At 45.1% G+C, this 20493-nt stretch overlaps 1 protein-coding gene across 1 annotated transcript in view; it reads right to left on the bottom strand.

Moving 5' to 3' along the window:
• TBCK (TBC1 domain containing kinase) overlaps positions 1 to 20493 on the bottom strand; it is a 297578-nt gene that overhangs the window by 36341 nt on the left and 240744 nt on the right. The window contains exon 24 of the mRNA XM_075860593.1: positions 6494 to 6669. Coding sequence (XP_075716708.1) covers positions 6494 to 6669 — 176 coding nt within the window. The remainder of the gene's footprint in view (positions 1 to 6493; positions 6670 to 20493) is intronic.

The following is a 20493-nucleotide window of genomic DNA, read 5'->3' as shown; positions in this document are numbered from 1 at the left end:
TTTCAGTGCCCGGTTTTCCCAAGCATACACCCCGAGAAGTGTATTTCTATTGATGAGTCCCTGGTACATTTTAAAGGGAGGGTTCAATTCCGCCAGTACCTGCCGGGTAAGAGGGCAAGGTATGGCGTGAAGATGTATAAGCTGCAAGAGTGCATCCGGGTATACCTACAGGTTTAGGATATATGAAGGAAAGGCCACCCCCAAACCAGACTGCATCCTGGACTACAATAGGTACATGGGAGGGATGGACTTGTAAGATCAAATCCTGAAGCCCTACAGCGCCATGCGGTGTGGTATAAGAAGCTGGCCGTGCACATCATACAGATGGCTTTGTACAATGCGTACGTGCTACGTCGATGTGCAGGCCAGACGGGAACTTTCCTGGAATTTCAAGAGGTGATTATCAAGAACCTAATCTTTAGGGACCAAGAAGGGGGGGCACCCAGTACTTCTGGAAGCGGGGCCACACGCATCGTACCAGGGCGGCAACACTTTCCAGGGGAAGTTCCCCAAACTGGCAAGAAGGGAAAAAGTCAAAAGAGGTGCAAAGTCTGCTATAAGAGGGCGATAAGGGATGACACAATATATCAATGTGACACGTGTCCCGAATAACCAGAGCTCTGTATGAAAGAGTGTTTTAAAATTTATCATACATCCCTTGGTTTATAATTTACCCCAATTTTACTTACCCTGATGCCCTCCGCACAGCTTATCCCCCCTCGTCTTTCCTTTCTGAGCCCTGCTGTGTGCCCAGGCAGCTGATAACAGCCACATGTAGGGTATTGCCATACCCGGGAGAACCCACATTACAGTTTATGGGGTGTAGGTCTCCGGTCAAAATGCTCACTACACCTCTAGATGAATGCCTTAAGGGTGTAGTTTTTAAAACGGGGTCACTTCTTGCGGGTTTCAACTGTACTCGTACCTCAGGTGCTTCTGCATACATGACTTCGCACTAGAAAATCCCCAGTAGGCCAAATGGTGGTCCTTTCCTTCTGAGCCCTCCCATGGGCCCAAATGGCAGCTTATCACAACAAATGGGGTATTGCGGCCCTCAGAACAAATTGCGCAACAGAATGGGGTATTTTGTTTCTTGTGAAAATAAGAATTTTTGAGCTAAAATGACATATTATTGGAAAAAATATATATTTATTTAATTCCCAGCCCAATTCAAATAAGTTCTGTGAAGAAACTATGGGGTCTAAATGGTCACATTACCCATAAATGAATTCCTTGAGGGGTGTAGTTTCCAAAATGGGGTCATTTGTGATTGGTTTCTATTGCTTTGATACCTCTGGGGCTTTGCAAATGCGACATGGCACCCGAAAACCAATCCAGCAAAATCTGGACTCCAACAAACATATAGCGCTTCTTTCCTTCTGAGCACTCCCATGGGCTCAAACGGCAGTTTATCACCACAAATGGGGTATTGCTGCACTAAGGACAAATTGGGCAACCAAATGGGGTATTTTGTTCCCTGTGAAAATAAGAAATTTTGATCACAAATGACATTTTATTGGAAAAAATGAAATTTTTTTCATTTCACATCCCAATTCAAATACGTGCTGTGAAAAAACTGTGCGGTCAAAATGGTAACAACAACCATAAATGAATTCCTTGAGGGGTGTAGTTTCCAAAATGGGGTCACTATTGGGGGATTCCTACTGTTTTGGCACCTCAACACCTCTTCAAACCTGGCATGCTGCCTAAAATATATTCTAATAAAAAAGAGGACTCAAAATGCACTAGGTGCTTCTTTGCTTCTAGGGCTTGTGTTTTAGTCCACGAGCGCAGTAGGGCCACATGTGGGACATTTCTAAAAACTGCAGAATCTGGACAATACATATTTAGTAGTGTCTCTCTGGTAAAACCTTCTGTGTTACAGAAAAAAAAAAGAATAAAATTGAAATTCCGCAAGAAAAATGAAATTTGCAAAGTTCACCTCCACTTTGCTTTAATTCCTGTGAAATGCCTGAAGGGTTAAAAAACTTTCTAAATGCTGTTTTGAATACTTTGGAGGGGTCTAGTTTTTAAAATTGGGTGTTTTATCAGGGTTTCTAATACATAGGCCCCTCAAAGCCACTTCAGAACTGAACAGGTACCTTAAATAAAAGGCATTTGACATTTTCTTAAAAATATGAGAAATTGCTGTTTATGTTCTAAGCCTTGTAACGTCCAAGAAAAATAAAAGAATGTTCAAAAAACGATGCCAATCTAAAGTAGACATATGGGAAATGTGGACTAGTGACTATTGTGGGTGGTATAACCGTCTGTTTTACAAGCAAATGCATTTAAATTCTGAAAAATTCAATTTTTTCAACATTTTCTCTAAATTTTGCAATTTTTCACCAATAAACACTGAATATATCGACCAAATTTTACCACGAACATGAAGCCCAATGTGTCACGAGAAAACAATCTCAGAATCGCTTGGGTAGGTTTAAGCATTCCCACGTTATTACCACATAAAGTGAAATATGTCAGATTTGAAAAATGGGCTCTGAGCCTTAAGGCCAAAACTAGGCTGCGTCCTTAAGGGGTTAATGCATGGTGAACGCTGTAAAAACAAAACCTCCCAAAAAGGTTGAGGAATCGCAGTTTTTTTCCTATTCCACCCCACAAATATATTTTTTCAATAAAAGTTGTCTTGAAAATCTACAACTCATCCCACAAAAAACAAGCCCTTATACGGCAATATTGATGGAAAAATAAAAAAGTTATGGCTTTTGGAAGGTGGGAGAAAAAAATGAAAGTGAAAATCTGAAAAATGCCTGCGGCGGGAGAGGGTTAAACAGGGATGATGGGGTAACATACAGGGGTGATGGGGTTTATATAAAGGGATGATGGGGGTTCCCTGTATATTACCCCATCATAACTGTATATAACTCCCATCATCCCAGGCCGGCGTTACATAGTACATGGTAGAGCAAGAAATTGACTTCTCCCTGCTCTACCATGTTACATAGTTCGTACGGTTGAAAAAAGACACATGTCCATCAAGTTCAACCGAGGGATGGGAAAAGGGAAGTAAAACATTTCTACACATAAGAGCTTCTATTTTTTTGTTCTAGGAAATTATCTAACCTTTTTTTAAAGCCATCTACTGTTCCTGCTGTGACCAGCTCCTGTGGTAGACTATTCCATAGATTCACTTTTCTCACAGTAAAGAAGGCTTGTCGCCTCTGCAGGTTGAACCTTTTTTTCTCCAGACGGAGGGAGTGCCCCCTTGTTTTTTGAGGGGGTTTTACATGGAACAGGATTTCACCATATTTTTTGTATGTGCCATTAATATATTTATATAAGTTAATCATGTCCCCCCCCTTAGTCGTCTTTTTTCAAGGCTAAATAGGTTTAGTTCTTTTAATCTTTCCTCATAACTTAGATTCTCCATGTACCTTATTGGCTTCGTTGCTCTTCTTTGTATTTTTTATAACTCCAGGGCATCCTTTCTATGAACTGGAGCCCAGAGCTGAACTGCATATTCTAGATGAGGCCTCACTAATGCTTTGAAAAGTTGTAATATTATATCCCTGTCCCACGAGTTCATGCCTCTTTTAATACACGAAAATATCTTGCTGGCCTTTGAAGCAGCTGATTGACATTGCATGCTGTTATTTAGTTTATGATTTACAAGTACACCCAGATCCTTCTCAACAAGTGACTGCCCCAGTGTAGCTCCCCCTAGGAGATATGATGCATCCAGGTTGTTCATACCCAGGTGCATAACTTTACATTTATCTACATTAAACCTCATTTGCCAAGTGGACGCCCAAACACTCAGTTTGTTTAAATCCGCTTGCAATTCACAAACATCTTCCATAGACTGAACACAGCTTGGTGTCATCTGCAAAATAGAAAGAGTGCTATTAATCCCATCATCTATATCATTAATAAATAAGTTGAATAATAGTGGTCCCAGCACTGAACCCTGGGGTACACCACTTATAACCGGGGACCATTCAGAGTAGGAATCATTGACAACAACTCTCTGGATACGGTCCTTGAGCCATTTCTCAATCCAATTATAAACGATACTTTTTAAACCTATAGTCCTTAATTTACCCATTAGACTCTATAAGGGACAGTGTCAAATGCCTTTGCAAAGTCCAAAATCTGTCTAGGCTTCTGCTCACCTCTTCATAAAAACAAATCAGGTTAGTTTGACAGCATCTGTCCTTAGTAAAACCGTGCTGGCTGTCTCTTATAATACAATTTTTTGTCACATAATCCTGTATATAGTCCCTCAATAGCCCCTCAAACGTTTTCCCCACGATGGATGTAAAGCTTACTGGTCTATAATTACCCGGGGAAGACCTAGAGCCCTTTTTGAAAATAGGCACCACATTTGCCCTGTGTCAGTCCGTTGGCACTATACCAGTCACTAGAGAATTTCTAAATATTATGAAGAGGGGGACAGAAATAACTGAACTAAGCTCTTTCAGAACTCTAGGGTGTAACCAATATGGTCCCGGGGCCTTGTGTACATTTATTTTATTTAGTTTAGCCTAGACCATATCTACATTCATCCAATTCAGTATATCAATTGACATATTAACAGCACTGGCACCGGCTACATCAGCTGCTCTTTCTTCTGTTGTATATATAGAGCTGAAGAACCCATTTAGTAACTCTGCCTTCTCTTGATCCCCTGTGACCAACTCCCCATTACCACTATCTAGTGGTCCTACATGTTCAGACCTTAGATTTTTGCATTTATGTACTTGAAGAATTTTTTGGGATTTGTTTTACTATCCTTGGCCACCCGCCTTTCATTTTTCATGTGAATCAACCGTATCTGTGTGCTGAGGACTTACAACTACGGAGTCCCCTGCTAGAGTATCGGTAGAGCCCTGGCTAGAGACTCTGGGACTGGTGACGTCAGGGGCTTCTCCAGGAGCGGAATCCCCGGGCAGAGTGCTGCCGAAGCTCTGGCCATGGATTCTGGCATATCAAAACTCCTAACGTTACTGTCCATACTGTATATAGACAGTGACATCAAGGGCTTTCCCAAGACAGGGGTCCTGGCCAGAGTGCTTGTGCTGCTCTGGCCAGGGACTCCGTAGTTGAAAGCCCGACATCACTGTCCATATTTGGACAGCGACATCAGAGGCTTCTCCTAGGCACAGCTCTTCAAGTGGCGCTGTGCCCAGGGAGTTCGGGCAATGTATTCCACTGTATGCCAATACAGTGGGATAAGTTGCTAAAGGTTAAAAACACAATGTGAATAAGGCCTAATATTTAAATTATAAATATGTATGCAAAGGTTCACAATGCTGAATCATTAAGACTCTATCATCAATGTTTAAACATCCAAAACTATGGGTTGGTTTAGACAAACAGGTTTCAGTTCTCGGTCAGATCAGAGGAAAATGAAATCCTCCTCCTATCGCCTATACTGAGATCTTCTCTCCCATCACACAATTGTAGTGTAAATGGTGATTTTCAGAATACATCTTTTTAAGAAGATCAGATACATATTCTGTGGATGTGACACATTTCTCTCGGAACGATTATCCATTCATACGCACAAATGTATACTGATATATTGGCTTCCAGTCAGACAACTAAGTGAATGTAAATCCAGTTTAGGGAAAACAGTACCAGAGGCTGGAAAAAGTGATGCCCAAACAGATAATTTCAATCATATGAACAATTTCTCCCTTGGAAGGTCCTTCATATTATGGAAAATATTCAGCATTTGCACTGAATGGTGGCTCAGTGGTTAGCAATGCTGCCCATATGTCACTGGGGTCCTGGGTTCGAATCAATCCAAGGATAACATCTGCATGGAGTTTGTATGTTCTCAGGCTTTTAGGAGTTGGAACCAATTATTTTAACACCACAGATCATCATTAACTATTATAAAATCACTCAGATTGTTATTGATAGTGGTTACATTTATGCCCAGCTTCACTGAATTGTACTCTAAATACGAATTGACCTATGAATTAGGTTGCCTTTTTTTTCTATCCTTTGACTGAGCTGCAGTACCAGACATAGCCACAACCAAATGTACAGCGTTATGCCTGAATAAACACCGAAGGGGATGGTGCACCCTTCATGCCTGATTATCTGGGGTGACAGGGGTTGAAATCCCATCGATCAGACACCAGGGCATAGGCCATCAATATTACAGTCCCGGAAAACCTTTTTAACTGCATACCGTAATTGACATTAAAAAGGCAACTAGCACACTGGTATGAAGAGGAATTTCTCACCTTACAATGGGTCTAGTACTCTGGTTCTCTCAATAGGTAAGGAAAGCCTGTTTGACTGGAAAAAAAAACAGACAACCAGTGATTTGCTTGTAGGTACCATAGCTTTTCCATTCTATAGCGGTGGTGTGTCAGAAGTTCTAAGTGGTGGAGGTAGATCAGTGGTACTATATGAGAAAACCCTTAATGAAGGAGACTCAGGTCTTGTGTCCAGTAGAAGGTAATAAATATTACTCACACAACCACAGTGGTCAACAGTTTTTAGCACAAAAGGATACTCCTCGCTGTTACGAATGTCAACCACGAGTAACTTGGGCTTACTGGACTTGGACTTTTTCATAGGTCCCTTCGAATGACTAGGCATAGTCAGTTCACACAGGTCAATCAGATCCTCGGCAGATATTCGAGGGGACACCTCCGATTTTAGATCACTTAACTTGATGGGTTCTCTTCCCTTAAAAAAAAACAAATATTAAAAAATAGTAACGGACCTTACTCCGTATTTTCACCTGGGTAATAGGTAAAGAAAACATCACTGAATTCTGATACAAAGCTAAAAATAGAACTACACCAACACTCAATTACATGGAGTTTGAGGCATGAAAGCAAGCCTAATAATTAAAAGTGCACATAGCTGAGATTATTTAGTGCTACCTCACCACGTCTCTTATTATATGGATTGTTTGAGACTTGCATATGACCTTTTACTTCTATAGGACACTGACAGAGGGCTGTGAGCACATGATCCAGGTCAGGAGATCAGCAGATCACTACAATGACCCTATAAATGTGCTTGTGATAGAGAGGCGTGGTGGAACGGCAAGGCCACACACAGACTTGCCAATCTATGCATTATGTCAACCTCGTTCATCTGAAGAATTTTAAAAGGTTAAAGTTAAACGCTCTCAGAATTCGGAAACAGCAAATGTACTTTCTAAAAGTACAAACTAGGAATATTGGTATGCAGCCCCATTTTTGTATCATCATGAGAGCAGGGCTGTTAGAATAGCAATAAAGGAAACTAAGAGTGATCGATAAAATATTAAAAACCAACAAATATTTTTACTTTTCAATTACATATTCGTTCGTTATTATTTCTGACATATATTTCTGTAGATAAAAATGTTGCTATAAAGTGCATCTTTTAGTCTGCAGTCAAGGGGGCCCAGTGAAGTCCAGCAAACCCCCCCCCCCCCAATTGCTATTTAATGATCAGGCAGAGTTCTCATAAGGCTGTTCATAACCATACTTTCCCCTCGCTCTCTGCCTGGCACTGGTCTGTATGATCAGTGTAGGGCAAGAAAGAACACGTTTCCACTACTGCATTCGACGCTTGGCATACTTCATGGTTATGTAAGGCTTGCGGGCAGCTGCTTGACCAAGGAAACCCATGCCATGAAACTGGGCACAGAAAAAAACAAATGGCTAATGACATTAAAGTAAATTTAAAAAAAAATATTGAAACGATATAAATACAAAGAAAGGAAAATCTTATAATATTGATTCTCTAAAAGATAACCATAGAAATATAATTCTCAGGGGGGATAAGAAAAGACTGAGATATTAAACATGTACTACCATCGTCTATGAGCTGCCACTGCCAGATATTAATCAGGGGGACTGGAATCCAGGTTCTCCACTCAATATCACTTAAAGGGGTTTTCCCATGAAGGACATTTATGCCATATCGACTGGATATGCCATAAATGTCAGATAGATGCAGGTCCCACCTCTGGGACCGGCACCTATCTCTAGAATGGGGCCCCCTAAACCCCGTTCTACCTCTCTGTGTTGTGGCTGAAACAGGTGATTTCTGACCATGAATTACGTGAACAGCGTAGCTCGCTGAGCTACGCTGTTTCCGTAAGTCACATAGAACTGAATGGTAGTTACAGAACAGCGTAGCTCGCATTCTGCGCTGCTTCCGTAACTGCAATTCACTATGTGGGGCCCGCATCTATGTGACATTTATGACATATCCTCTGGATATGTCATAAATGTCTCGGATGGGAAAACCCCTTTTAAAGGGTTGTCCAGGCACGGACAACTGATGACCTATCCACACAATAGGTCATCAGTATATGATCGGTGGGGGTCGCACACCCGGACCCCACACCGTCAGCTGGATGTTATGAAGGGTATGCAGTAGTCGGATGCTTTTAGGCTGTGTTTAAATGTTTCGTTTTTGCAGCAAAACAGATGCACTTGTCAGATATCTGAAGAGTAAAAACATAGAACCAGATAACTATTGACAGGTAAACCTGTAGTTTGCAAATTGCTTGAAAGTATTCTAAGGGATGAACTGCAAATTTATATAATCCGCAAATAATGAATTCATGTTTAACCCGCATGGATTCAAGAAAAACAGGTAGTGTCTAACATAGATGCTCAGTTTATATAAGAAGGTAAAGTGCAAATAGGATGTTGGTAATGAGGTTAATGTGATCAATCTAGATTTTGCTTTTGATACTGTACCTCATAATTGCCTAGGGTAAAATGTATGTACACAGGTAAAGAATTTGTCTAGTTTACAAACCCACTGCCATATACTCTATTAGGTAATTCTGAGTTCACGGAGGATCTTCTGTTCAGGATCATCACCTGTTGGCCAGAGTGGAGGGAAGCTACAAAGTGTGTCTCTCACTGTGGAGGACTCGTCCTGTCCTGTATTACACAGACAACCCATTGAGCTCCTGTGGTGGTCCTGCGGGGAACTTTAACACTTACTGACAGGTTTCCCCACAGAATACAGTGGGTTCCTATCAGGGGGACACTTTATGATCAGCTTATTGCCAAAGGACCCTTCTAATAAGTAGATGGACAACCCCTTTAAGTAACTGAAGACAAAAGAGTAGCTGTAAATGGTACACACTCTAAATAGTAGAACATCAGCAGTGGAGTACTTCAAGGATCTATGTAAGACCCAGTTATTTTTAATCTTTCTATTATCAACTGTAAAGGATCTGCCAGGCACAGCTTCTGTGTCAACGCCCATAGGTAATCAGTCTGCACCTGCTTCTATGTCTGTGAGACTGACTCCATCTTCCACCACTCAGGATGGCAGGCTTAGGAGTGGGAGAGCCTATCACAGCCTGGCCAGACGGAGCTAGCTCCCGCCCTCTGTCTATTTATACCTGCCTTTCCTGTTCCTCCTTGCTTGTGATTCTTCTCTGTTGGTTTCCTGGCCCTGCTGCAGCTTCTTGAACTATTTGTCCCTGCTTCATACTGACCCTGGCTTACTGACTACTCTCCTGCTCTGCGTTTGGTACCTCGTACACTCCTGGTTTGACTCGGCTTGTTCACTACTCTCCTGCTCTGCGTTTGGTACCTCGTACACTCCTGGTTTGACTCGGCTCGTTCACTATTTTTGTTGCTCACGGTGTTGCCGTGGGCAACTGCCCCATTTCCCTTAGCTTCTGTGTACCCTTGTCTGTTTGTCTGTCGTGCACTTATTGAGCGTAGGGACCGTCGCCCAGTTGTACCCCGTCGCCTAGGGCGGGTCGTTGCAAATAGGCAGGGACTGAGTGGCGGGTAGATTAGGGCTCACTTGTCTGTTTCCCCACCCCCATCATTACATCAACCTTGTGGATGGGACAGAAAGTAAAGGGTCAGTTTTTGCAGATGATTGTAAAATATTACAGAAAGCCCTTGATAAGCTAGCAGCCTTTGCAGAAACATGGCAAAGAAATTGAATGCTAATCAACGTAAAGTAGTGCACCTAAGCCACAGTAATAGTTTGACCTCATATACATGAAATTAAATACAACTAAAGATAGTGGAACAAGAGAAGGACTTGGGTATACTGGTTACCCATAAAACTAAGCAGCATCACATAATGTCAAGTAGCGGCTGCAAAAGCAAACATGATTTTAAGATGTATTTAATAAAATATATAACCAAAAAAAATGTGTTTTTATCTCTAAGTCAAAAACAGGTTTGACCTCTTTTTTATCTTTTCTTGTTTTGGTATAATACATTTGAAAAGAACACATAGCACATATACAAACCACAACACATCTTTTTGATATGGAAAGATTGCACAGTGCCCCCGTAACAATAGAGAAAACAGAGTAGCTCTCCTACTCTTTATGGTTAAGCAGAGCACTGAGCGCACCTGATCACAAATGATTATTCTCCTGGTAAAGACAGCTGCAACCATTGCTATCTGTCTTGCAACCCCCCCCCCCCCCCCCACACACACACACCCTGGGCCGACAGTTGAGTAACCTGATCGTCTAAGCTACAGAGTAGTAACCTGAACATCTCTCCTGTTTTGCTTCCAGATGGAAAGTTTCTGTATATACTGATCTGACAGTGTATAAAACTGCAGCTATGTATGTGATATTAATGTACATGGGGCAGTATTTCAGTCTAAGAATGTTCACATTAACTAACAGCAAGCAGATATGTTGAAACAGTGAGGAATCGAATTGAAATACAAAGTATATTAGAAAGTTTAATAACTTTCATTATTCAAGCGGTATCCTGTACATAAAATTGAACAAAGATAGGGCTACAAAGGAATGTTGAAAAAAACTAACAATTTATTCAAAAATTTCTAGGAGGAATAACGGTAATGGCACTGTTAGGGATCTGCCAGGTACTTCATCTAGCTATACTCCTGGGATTAATCAATCCACACCTGAGGCCAGACCTGTTCGACTGACACCATCTCCCACCAACCAGGGTGGCAGGCTCAGGAGTGGGAGAGCCTATCGCGGCCTGGTCTGTCGGAGTTAGCTCCGCCCCCTGCCCTTTATTACCTGCCCTGTGCTCTCCCTCAGTGCTTGTAATTCTTTTGGATTCCTGGCCCCACTGCTACTTGCTCCAGCCTGCTTCTGCCGTGCTTCTGCCTTGCTGCAGTTCTGCTTGACCTGCTTTGCTTTGCCCCTGGCTTGCTTCTGTCTCCGTGCCCGCTCGGGTGTACTCACTTCGTCCTGGTCCTGACTGTTCGTTCGCCGCCCCGTTTCCTCGTGGCGTTCCGTGGCTACTGCCCCTTCCCTTGCGTGTTCCCTGTTTGTCTTCCTGTGCACTTAGCCAGCGTAGGGACCGCCGCCCAGTTGTACCTCGTCGCCTAGGGCGGGTCGTTGCAAGTAGGCAGGGACAGGGCGGTGGGTAGATTAGGGCTCACTTTCCCTTCACCTCCTTCCTGCCATTACATAATTACAAGCCCTTACCTAGTCTACCATTTCTCCTACGCTGACGCTGTCATGGACCCCCTTGAGACCCTGACCCAGCAGATGCAGGGCCTCTCCCTACAGGTCCAGGCCCAAAGGGTCAATCAGGGTGACGCTGCTTTAGTAGTACCCCTCACCTCACCTCTAGAACCCGACCTCAAGTTACCTGACCGGTTTTCAGGGGACCGTAAGACGTTTCTCTCCTTCCGGGAGAGTTGCAGACTGTATTTCCGCCTAAAGCCCCACTCCTCAGGTTCCGAGAACCAGCGGGTGGGTATCATCATATCCCGACTCCAGGAAGGGCCCCAAGAGTGGGCCTTCTCCTTGGCTCCTGACGCCCCTCAACTTTCCTCTGTTGATCGTTTTTTCTCTGCCCTCGGACTCATTTACGACGAGACTGACAGGACTGCTTTAGCCGAGAGTCAGCTGGTGACCTTACGTCAGGGTAGGAGACCGGTTGAGGAATACTGTTCTGATTTTAGGAAGTGGTGCGTAGCTTCTCAGTGGAACGATCCGGCCCTAAGGTGCCAGTTTAGGTTAGGATTATCTGACGCCCTGAAGGATCTGCTGGTTAGCTACCCCTCGCCTGACTCCCTTGACCAGGTTATGGCCCTAGCAGTACGACTTGACCGACGTCTCAGGGAACGTCAGCTAGAACGCTTCAGTGTGCTCCCCTCTGACTTTTCTGCGATCCCCCCCGAGGTCCCGTCTCCTCGCCCCTCCACGGAGGACTCGGAGGTACCTATGCAACTCGGGGCCTCCATGTCCCCTCGACAACGTAGGGAGTTTCGCAGAATGAATGGTCTCTGCTTCTACTGTGGGGACGACAAGCATCTACTGAACACCTGTCCCAGGCGCAAGAATAAGAAGCCGGAAAACTTCCGCGCCTAAGTGATCATCGGGGAGGTCACTTGGGCGCACAGGTATTTCCCGTTAATGTGAAACGCAATAAAATTTTGCTTCCCTTTCAGGTCTCGTTTGCTGGCCGGTCTGCCACGGGCAGTGCTTTCGTGGATTCTGGCTCATCTGCTAATATCATGTCTGTGGAATTTGCTATGTCTCTAAAGATGCCTTGTATTGATTTACCTTATCCTATCCCTGTAGTAGGAATCGACTCAACCCCCCTTGCTAATGGTTATTTTACTCAGCATACTCCTGTTTTTGAACTCCTGGTTGGCTCCATGCATTTGGAGCAGTGCTCTGTACTGGTGATGCAGGGATTATCGTCTGATCTGGTTTTAGGCCTTCCCTGGTTGCAGTTGCATAATCCCACGTTTGATTGGAATACTGGGGATCTCACCAAATGGGGTAATGAATGTCTTATGTCATGTCTTTCCGTTAACTCTATTTCTCCCCGGGAGGAGGTAAACACGCTTCCTGAGTTTGTTCAGGACTTCGCCGATGTGTTTTCTAAGGAGGCCTCCGAGGTGTTGCCCCCCCATAGAGATTACGATTGCGCTATCGATTTGGTGCCTGGTGCCAAGCTTCCTAAGGGTAGGATATTTAATCTTTCATGTCCTGAACGTGAAGCGATGAGGGTGTATATCCAAGAATGCCTGGCCAAGGGTTTCATTCGCCCCTCGACTTCTCCTGTAGGTGCTGGCTTCTTCTTCGTGGGGAAGAAGGATGGTGGTCTTAGGCCGTGCATTGATTATCGTAACCTGAATAAGGTCATCGTAAGGAACCAGTACCCACTTCCTTTGATTCCGGATCTTTTTAATCAGGTTCAGGGAGCCCAATGGTTTTCTAAGTTCGATCTACGGGGGGCATATAACCTTATCCGCATCAAAGAGGGGGATGAGTGGAAAACTGCGTTCAACACACCCGAGGGTCATTTCGAATACCTGGTCATGCCCTTTGGGTTGTGTAATGCCCCTGCTGTCTTCCAGAATTTTATTAATGAAATCCTGAGAGAGTACCTGGGTAATTTTCTTGTTGTGTACCTTGATGACATACTGGTGTTTTCCAAGGACTGGTCCTCCCACGTGGAGCATGTCAGGAAGGTGCTCCAGGTCCTTCGGGAGAATAATCTGTTTGCTAAGACTGAAAAATGTGTCTTTGGGGTACAGGAGATACCATTTTTAGGGCAAATCCTCACTCCTCATGAATTCCGCATGGACCCTGCCAAGGTTCAAGCTGTGGCGGAATGGGTCCAACCTGCCTCCCTTAAGGCGTTACAGTGTTTTTTAGGGTTCGCCAACTATTACAGGAGATTTATTGCCAACTTCTCGGTCGTCGCTAAGCCTCTTACGGACCTTACCCGCAAGGGTGCCGATGTCCTCCATTGGCCCCCTGAGGCCGTCCAGGCCTTTGAGACTCTCAAGAAGTGCTTTATCTCGGCCCCCGTGCTGATTCAGCCCAACCAAGAGGAGCCATTTATTGTGGAGGTTGACGCTTCCGAGGTGGGAGTGGGGGCCGTCTTGTCCCAGGGTACCAGCTCCCTCACCCATCTCCGCCCCTGTGCTTACTTCTCTAGGAAGTTTTCGCCCACGGAGAGTAACTATGATATTGGCAACCGCGAACTTCTAGCCATTAAATGGGCTTTTGAGGAGTGGCGGCACTTCCTGGAGGGGGCCAGACACCAGGTAACGGTCCTTACGGATCACAAGAATCTGGTTTTCCTAGAATCGGCCCGGAGGCTTAATCCTAGACAAGCTCGGTGGGCACTATTCTTTACCAGATTTAATTTCTTGGTTACCTATAGGGCTGGGTCCAAGAATATTAAGGCTGACGCTCTGTCACGTAGTTTCATGGCCAATCCTCCTTCTGAGAAGGATCCTGCTTGTATTTTACCCCCTGGTATAATCGTCTCTGCCACGGATTCTGATTTAGCTTCTGATATCGCGGCTGATCAGGGTGCAGCTCCCGGGAACGTCCCTGGGGACAAACTGTTTGTTCCCCTGCAATACCGGCTGAGGGTACTCAGGGAAAACCATGACTCCGCTCTATCTGGTCATCCTGGCATCTTGGGCACCAAACACCTCATTACCAGAAACTATTGGTGGCCTGGGTTGCCTAAAGATGTTAGGGCTTACGTCGCCGCTTGTGAGGTTTGCGCTAGGTCCAAAACCCCTAGGTCCCGACCTGCGGAACTACTACGTTCCTTGCCCATTCCCCAGAGACCTTGGACCCATATCTCCATGGATTTTATCACCGATTTGCCTCCATCTCAGGGCAAGTCGGTGGTGTGGGTGGTAGTCGACCGCTTCAGCAAGATGTGCCACTTTGTGCCCCTTAAGAAGCTACCTAACGCCAAGACGTTAGCTTCTTTGTTTGTGAAACACATCCTGCGTCTCCATGGGGCCCCAGTCAATATCGTTTCTGACAGAGGGGTACAATTTGTTTCCTTATTTTGGAGAGCTTTTTGTAAAAAGTTGGAGATTGATCTGTCCTTCTCCTCCGCCTTCCATCCCGAAACGAATGGCCAAACGGAAAGGACCAACCAATCCCTGGAACAATATTTAAGGTGCTTCATCTCTGACTGTCAATTCGATTGGGTCTCATTCCTTCCCCTTGCTGAATTTTCCCTGAATAACCGGGTCAGTAACTCGTCAGGGGTCTCCCCGTTTTTCTGTAATTTCGGGTTTAACCCAAGGTTCTCCTCCGTCTCCCCTGGTTGTTCCAATAATCCTGAGGTAGAGGAGGTTCATCGGGAACTGTGCACTGTCTGGGCCCAGGTTCAGAAGAACCTAGAGGCGTCCCAGAGCGCACAAAAGATTCAGGCGGATAGTAGACGTTCTGCTAACCCCCGGTTTGTCGTCGGGGATTTGGTCTGGTTGTCGTCCAGGAACTTGCGCCTTAAGGTCCCGTCCAGGAAGTTTGCTCCCCGATTTATTGGACCTTATAAGATCATTGAAGTCCTCAACCCTGTATCCTTCCGTCTGGAGCTCCCCCCATCCTTTCGCATACATGACGTCTTCCATGCCTCCCTCCTTAAACGCTGCTCCCCGTCCTGGTCCCCCTCGAGGATACCTCCTGTTCCCGTTCTCACCCCTGAGGGGGTGGAATTCGAGGTGGCCAAGATTATGGACAGTAGGATGGTCCAGGGCTCCCTCCAGTACCTGGTCCATTGGAGAGGATACGGGCCGGAGGAGAGGACTTGGGTACCTGCCCGTGATGTTCACGCTGGGGTATTGATCAGGAGGTTCCACCTCCTCTTCCCCACTAAACCGGGTCCCCTTAGTAAGGGTCCGGTGGCCCCTCATAAAAGGGGGAGTACTGTTAGGGATCTGCCAGGTACTTCATCTAGCTATACTCCTGGGATTAATCAATCCACACCTGAGGCCAGACCTGTTCGACTGACACCATCTCCCACCAACCAGGGTGGCAGGCTCAGGAGTGGGAGAGCCTATCGCGGCCTGGTCTGTCGGAGTTAGCTCCGCCCCCTGCCCTTTATTACCTGCCCTGTGCTCTCCCTCAGTGCTTGTAATTCTTTTGGATTCCTGGCCCCACTGCTACTTGCTCCAGCCTGCTTCTGCCGTGCTTCTGCCTTGCTGCAGTTCTGCTTGACCTGCTTTGCTTTGCCCCTGGCTTGCTTCTGTCTCCGTGCCCGCTCGGGTGTACTCACTTCGTCCTGGTCCTGACTGTTCGTTCGCCGCCCCGTTTCCTCGTGGCGTTCCGTGGCTACTGCCCCTTCCCTTGCGTGTTCCCTGTTTGTCTTCCTGTGCACTTAGCCAGCGTAGGGACCGCCGCCCAGTTGTACCTCGTCGCCTAGGGCGGGTCGTTGCAAGTAGGCAGGGACAGGGCGGTGGGTAGATTAGGGCTCACTTTCCCTTCACCTCCTTCCTGCCATTACAGGCACAAAACACATCTAAGAAAATATGTTCCAGAATTGTTATTTCATGGAATATACAAGTGTTGACTAAATAGATATGTCAGGAGAGGGGACAGGTCCTCTTTAACCAGATGCTCAATTGGGTTAATGTCAGGTGATTGACTCGGCCTTTCATTTCTTTGTCTTTGCCAATCCATTGTGGTGGTGTACAGAGGCTAAAATATGAAAATTGCGTCACTGTCCAAATACTTCTGGACATACATATTATGTTCAAATTTATGTTTGTCTATTATTTGCAAGATCCAAATTAAATGTATATTTGCATATTCAAAATCGTATCATCCCATAAAAATTATACACACTAAATTAAGATGTCAGAATAAGAATGTCCTTATTTACCAAAAATGCAGATGCTGAAAGAGTCTTGTGCTTAAGCTGAAATATTCGCATGATCAGAGATTTCCCCTTTCTCCAAAGATGAATATTTTCTCAAGAAAACATTACATTCCTCCCAATTACACATTCATCATGTTTTAGTTTACAGCCTGTTCAAATGTTCTACAAGAGGTCAACAAACACTCACAACATTTTATAACATAACAGGATGGTTCGGAACTCTAAAGCATTTGTTCAATTTTAAATATTTTGATATATATACACACTACCGTTTAAAAGTTTGGGGTCACCCAGACAATTTTGTGTTTTCCATGAAAACTCACACTTATATTTATCAAATGAGTTGCAAAATGACTAGAAAATATAGTCAAGACATTGACAAGGTTAGAAATAATGATTTTTATTTGAAATAATAATTTTCTCCTTCAAACTTTGCTTTCGTCAAAGAATGCTCCATTTGCAGCAATTACAGCATTGCAGACCTTTGGCATTCTAGCTGTTAATTTGCTGTGGTAATCGGGAGAAATTTCACCCCATGCTTCCAGAAGCCCCTCCCACAAGTTGGATTGGCTTGATGGGCACTTCTTGCGTACCATACGATCAAGCTGCTCCCACAACAGCTCTATAGGGTTGAGATCTGGTGACTGCCCTGGCCACTCCATTACAGATAGAATACCAGCTGCCTGCTTCTTCCCTAAATAGTTCTTGCATAATTTGTAGGTGTGCTTTGGGTCATTGTCCTGTTGTAGGATGAAATTGGCTCCAATCAAGCACTGTCCATGTGATAGCCTTCCTTATTCAAAATCCCTTTTACCTTGTACAAATCTCCCACTTTACCAGCACCAAAGCAACCCCAGACCAACACATTACCTCCACCATGCTTGACAGATGGCATCAGGCACTCTTCCAGCATCTTTTCAGTTGTTCTGCGTCTCACAAATGTTCTTCTGTGTGATCCAAACACCTCAAACTTCGACTCGTCTGTCCATAACACTTATTTCCAATCTTCCTCTGTCCAATGTCTGTGTGCTTTTGCCCATATTAATCTTTTCCTTTTATTAGCCAGTCTCAGATATGGCTTTTTCTTTGCCACTCTGCCCTGAAGGCCAGCATCCCGGAGTCGCCTCTTCACTGTAGACGTTGACACTAGCGTTTTGCGGGTACTATTTAATGAAGCTGCCAGTTGAGGACCTGTGAGGCGTCTATTTCTCAAACTAGAGACTCTAATGTACTTGTCTTGTTGCTCAGTTGTGCAGCGGGGCCTCCCACTTCTTTCTACTCTGGTTAGAGCCTGTGTGTGCTGTCCTCTGAAGGGAGTAGTACACACAGTTGTAGCAAATCTTCAGTTTCTTGACAATTTCTCGCATGGAATAGCCTTCATTTCTAAGAACAAGATTAGACTGTCGAGTTTCACATGAAAGCTCTCTTTTTCTAGCCATTTTGAGAGTTTAATCGAACCCACAAATGTAATGCTCCAGATTCTGAACTAGATCAAAGGAAGGTCAGTTTTATAGCTCCTCTAAACAGCAAAACTGTTTACAGTGGTGCTAACATAATTGCACAAGGGTTTTCAAGTGTTTTCTAATCATCCATTAGCCTTCTAACACAGTTAGCAAACACAATGTACCATTAGAACACTGGAGTGATGGTTGGTGGAAATGGGCCTCTATACACCTATGTAGATATTGCATTAAAAAACAGACGTTTGCAGATAGTATAGTCATTTAGCACATTAACAATGTATAGAGTGTATTTCTGATTAATTTTTTTTTTTTTAAATTCTTTATTTTCGTGACAACAGCCACATATTTTCAGAATACACAATACAGCAGGTACATGTGGGAAAATATATCAACTTGCAAAAAACCAAGATGTATGCATTTGAAATTTACAATGTAAACCTAACACGAGGTAGTATTATATGTCATCTTTAAGGTATAAACATGGACTTCCCCACTATGCATAAGAAAGACATATTTAGTTAAAAGTACAGAATGAAGTAAAAGAGCAAGAAGGGGAGGAGAAGTAGTAACTCCCACCGGGGAGACCCCCACCACCCCCGAACAGGACCCCACGAGCTATCCATCAGTGTCCACACTTCCAAGAATGTCAGTGTAGAAGTCGGAGTCCTGAAACACGATCCACGGGGCCCACGTGCGACAGAACCTAGCGTGTGCATCGTGAATGGAGGAGGTTAGGTCCTCCATATGCATAAGGTCATTGACCTTCGAGATCCACAGAGACAGTGACGGCGGAGAGGATTTCTTCCAGCGTAAAGGGATACAATGTCGTGCAGCCATCACTAAAAAGTGAAGGAGAGAGCGTTTGTATGTGTTAACCGGAATGTCACAGTGATGGAGGAGGAAGAAGGCCGTGTCCATGTTACAGGTAGCGTCTGTAACCTTGAGGATCACCCTTTTGACCCCGTCCCAAAATCCCGTTAGTCGTGGGCATGACCAGAAAGTGTGTAGAAGGGTACCATTGTCCAAACCGCATCTCCAACAGAGAGGTGAGACAGTCGGGAAGATGCGATGAAGGCGGACCGGGGTCCTATACCATCGTGAGAGCAACTTAAAGCTAGCCTCCTGATATCGTGAGCTAATTGATGTTTTATGAGCTAGGGTAAGAATTCGGGAACATTGGCTTGTGGTAAATGTGATTCCCAAGTCAGCCTCCCATTCCGAAATGTACCCAGGCGTCGGTAGGTCCGGCGGGTTTAGTAGAAGACGGTAAATTGTGGACAGAGTATGGCGCGCCGGCCCATCCTCGGCACAAATCGCTTCCAGCTGAGATCTAGGGGCGTGGAATAGGGCCGAAGAGGGCAATGAAGAGTAGAAGTGACGGAGTTGGAATACACGCCAGTAACCCAATGGGGGGAGGTCAGGCATCCGTGTCAACTCTGCGAGAGAGAGCCACTCGGAGTTCTTCAAGAAGTGTTCTGCCCTAAATACCCCTGCCGACGACCAGGACTTGAACACCGGATCTGTCACTCCAGAGGGAAAGGAAGGGTTTCCCAGAATCGGAGTCATGGGAGAGCAGAGAGGGAGGAGATTCGATCGGACCACTGGAAGTGCACAACATCGGAGCGTGGGGCCTATCGTGGGATGACGGTGTAGGGACGTGGGAAGTCCCTGTTTCAACCAAGGAATCGTCTCTAAAGGAATCTCCGAGAAACCTTGCTCAAGGCCTATCCAGGCCTTAAAGGGGGCGTGCCTACACCAGTCAACCACTCGCGTCAGATGCGTTGAAATGTAGTACGCGCGAATGTCAGGGAGTGCCAATCCCCCCGTCTCCCGGGAGCGGCATAGGAGCGCACGACTGAGACGTGGGTGTTTGCCATTCCATACAAAGGACTTTTGAATGGTATTAATCGCTTTGAAAAATGAAGGGGGGACCGCTATAGGAAGGGCTTGGAAGAGGTACAGCAGACGAGGTAGTATATTCATCTTAAAGATCGTGCAACGTCCCATCCAAGTAAATGTGCCCCCCGTCCATCTGGCGCAATCTGCTTTCACATCCGCGAGAAATCCTGGAAAGTTTAAGTTGTAGAGCTCCTTAAGGTCCGCAGGAATGCGCACTCCCAGGTACTTAAGGGCCACCGGGTTCCATTTGAAACTAAAAGATTGCTCCAATGAAGACAGCAGGGAAGGGGGAAGGGAGACATTCATGGCCTCGGATTTGGAGAAATTAATTTTAAAGTTAGAGAGGTTGGAAAATCGACTAAACTCCTGCATTAGATTCGGGAGGGAGACGGTGGGGTTAGTAAGAAAGAATAGCAGGTCGTCTGCGTACGCTGCCACTTTAGTGACCCGGGATCCCTCTCCTATTCCCTTAATATCCTGATTTGCACGAACATGTCTGAGGAAGGGTTCCAGGGTAAGGACAAAGATCAAGGGGGACAAAGGGCAGCCCTGTCGTGTCCCATTATGGA

This window comes from Rhinoderma darwinii, chromosome 1 (genome assembly GCF_050947455.1).
Source record: "Rhinoderma darwinii isolate aRhiDar2 chromosome 1, aRhiDar2.hap1, whole genome shotgun sequence".
Taxonomy (NCBI): Eukaryota; Metazoa; Chordata; class Amphibia; order Anura; family Rhinodermatidae; genus Rhinoderma; species Rhinoderma darwinii.
This window is presented reverse-complemented; position numbering and strand designations above follow the sequence as displayed.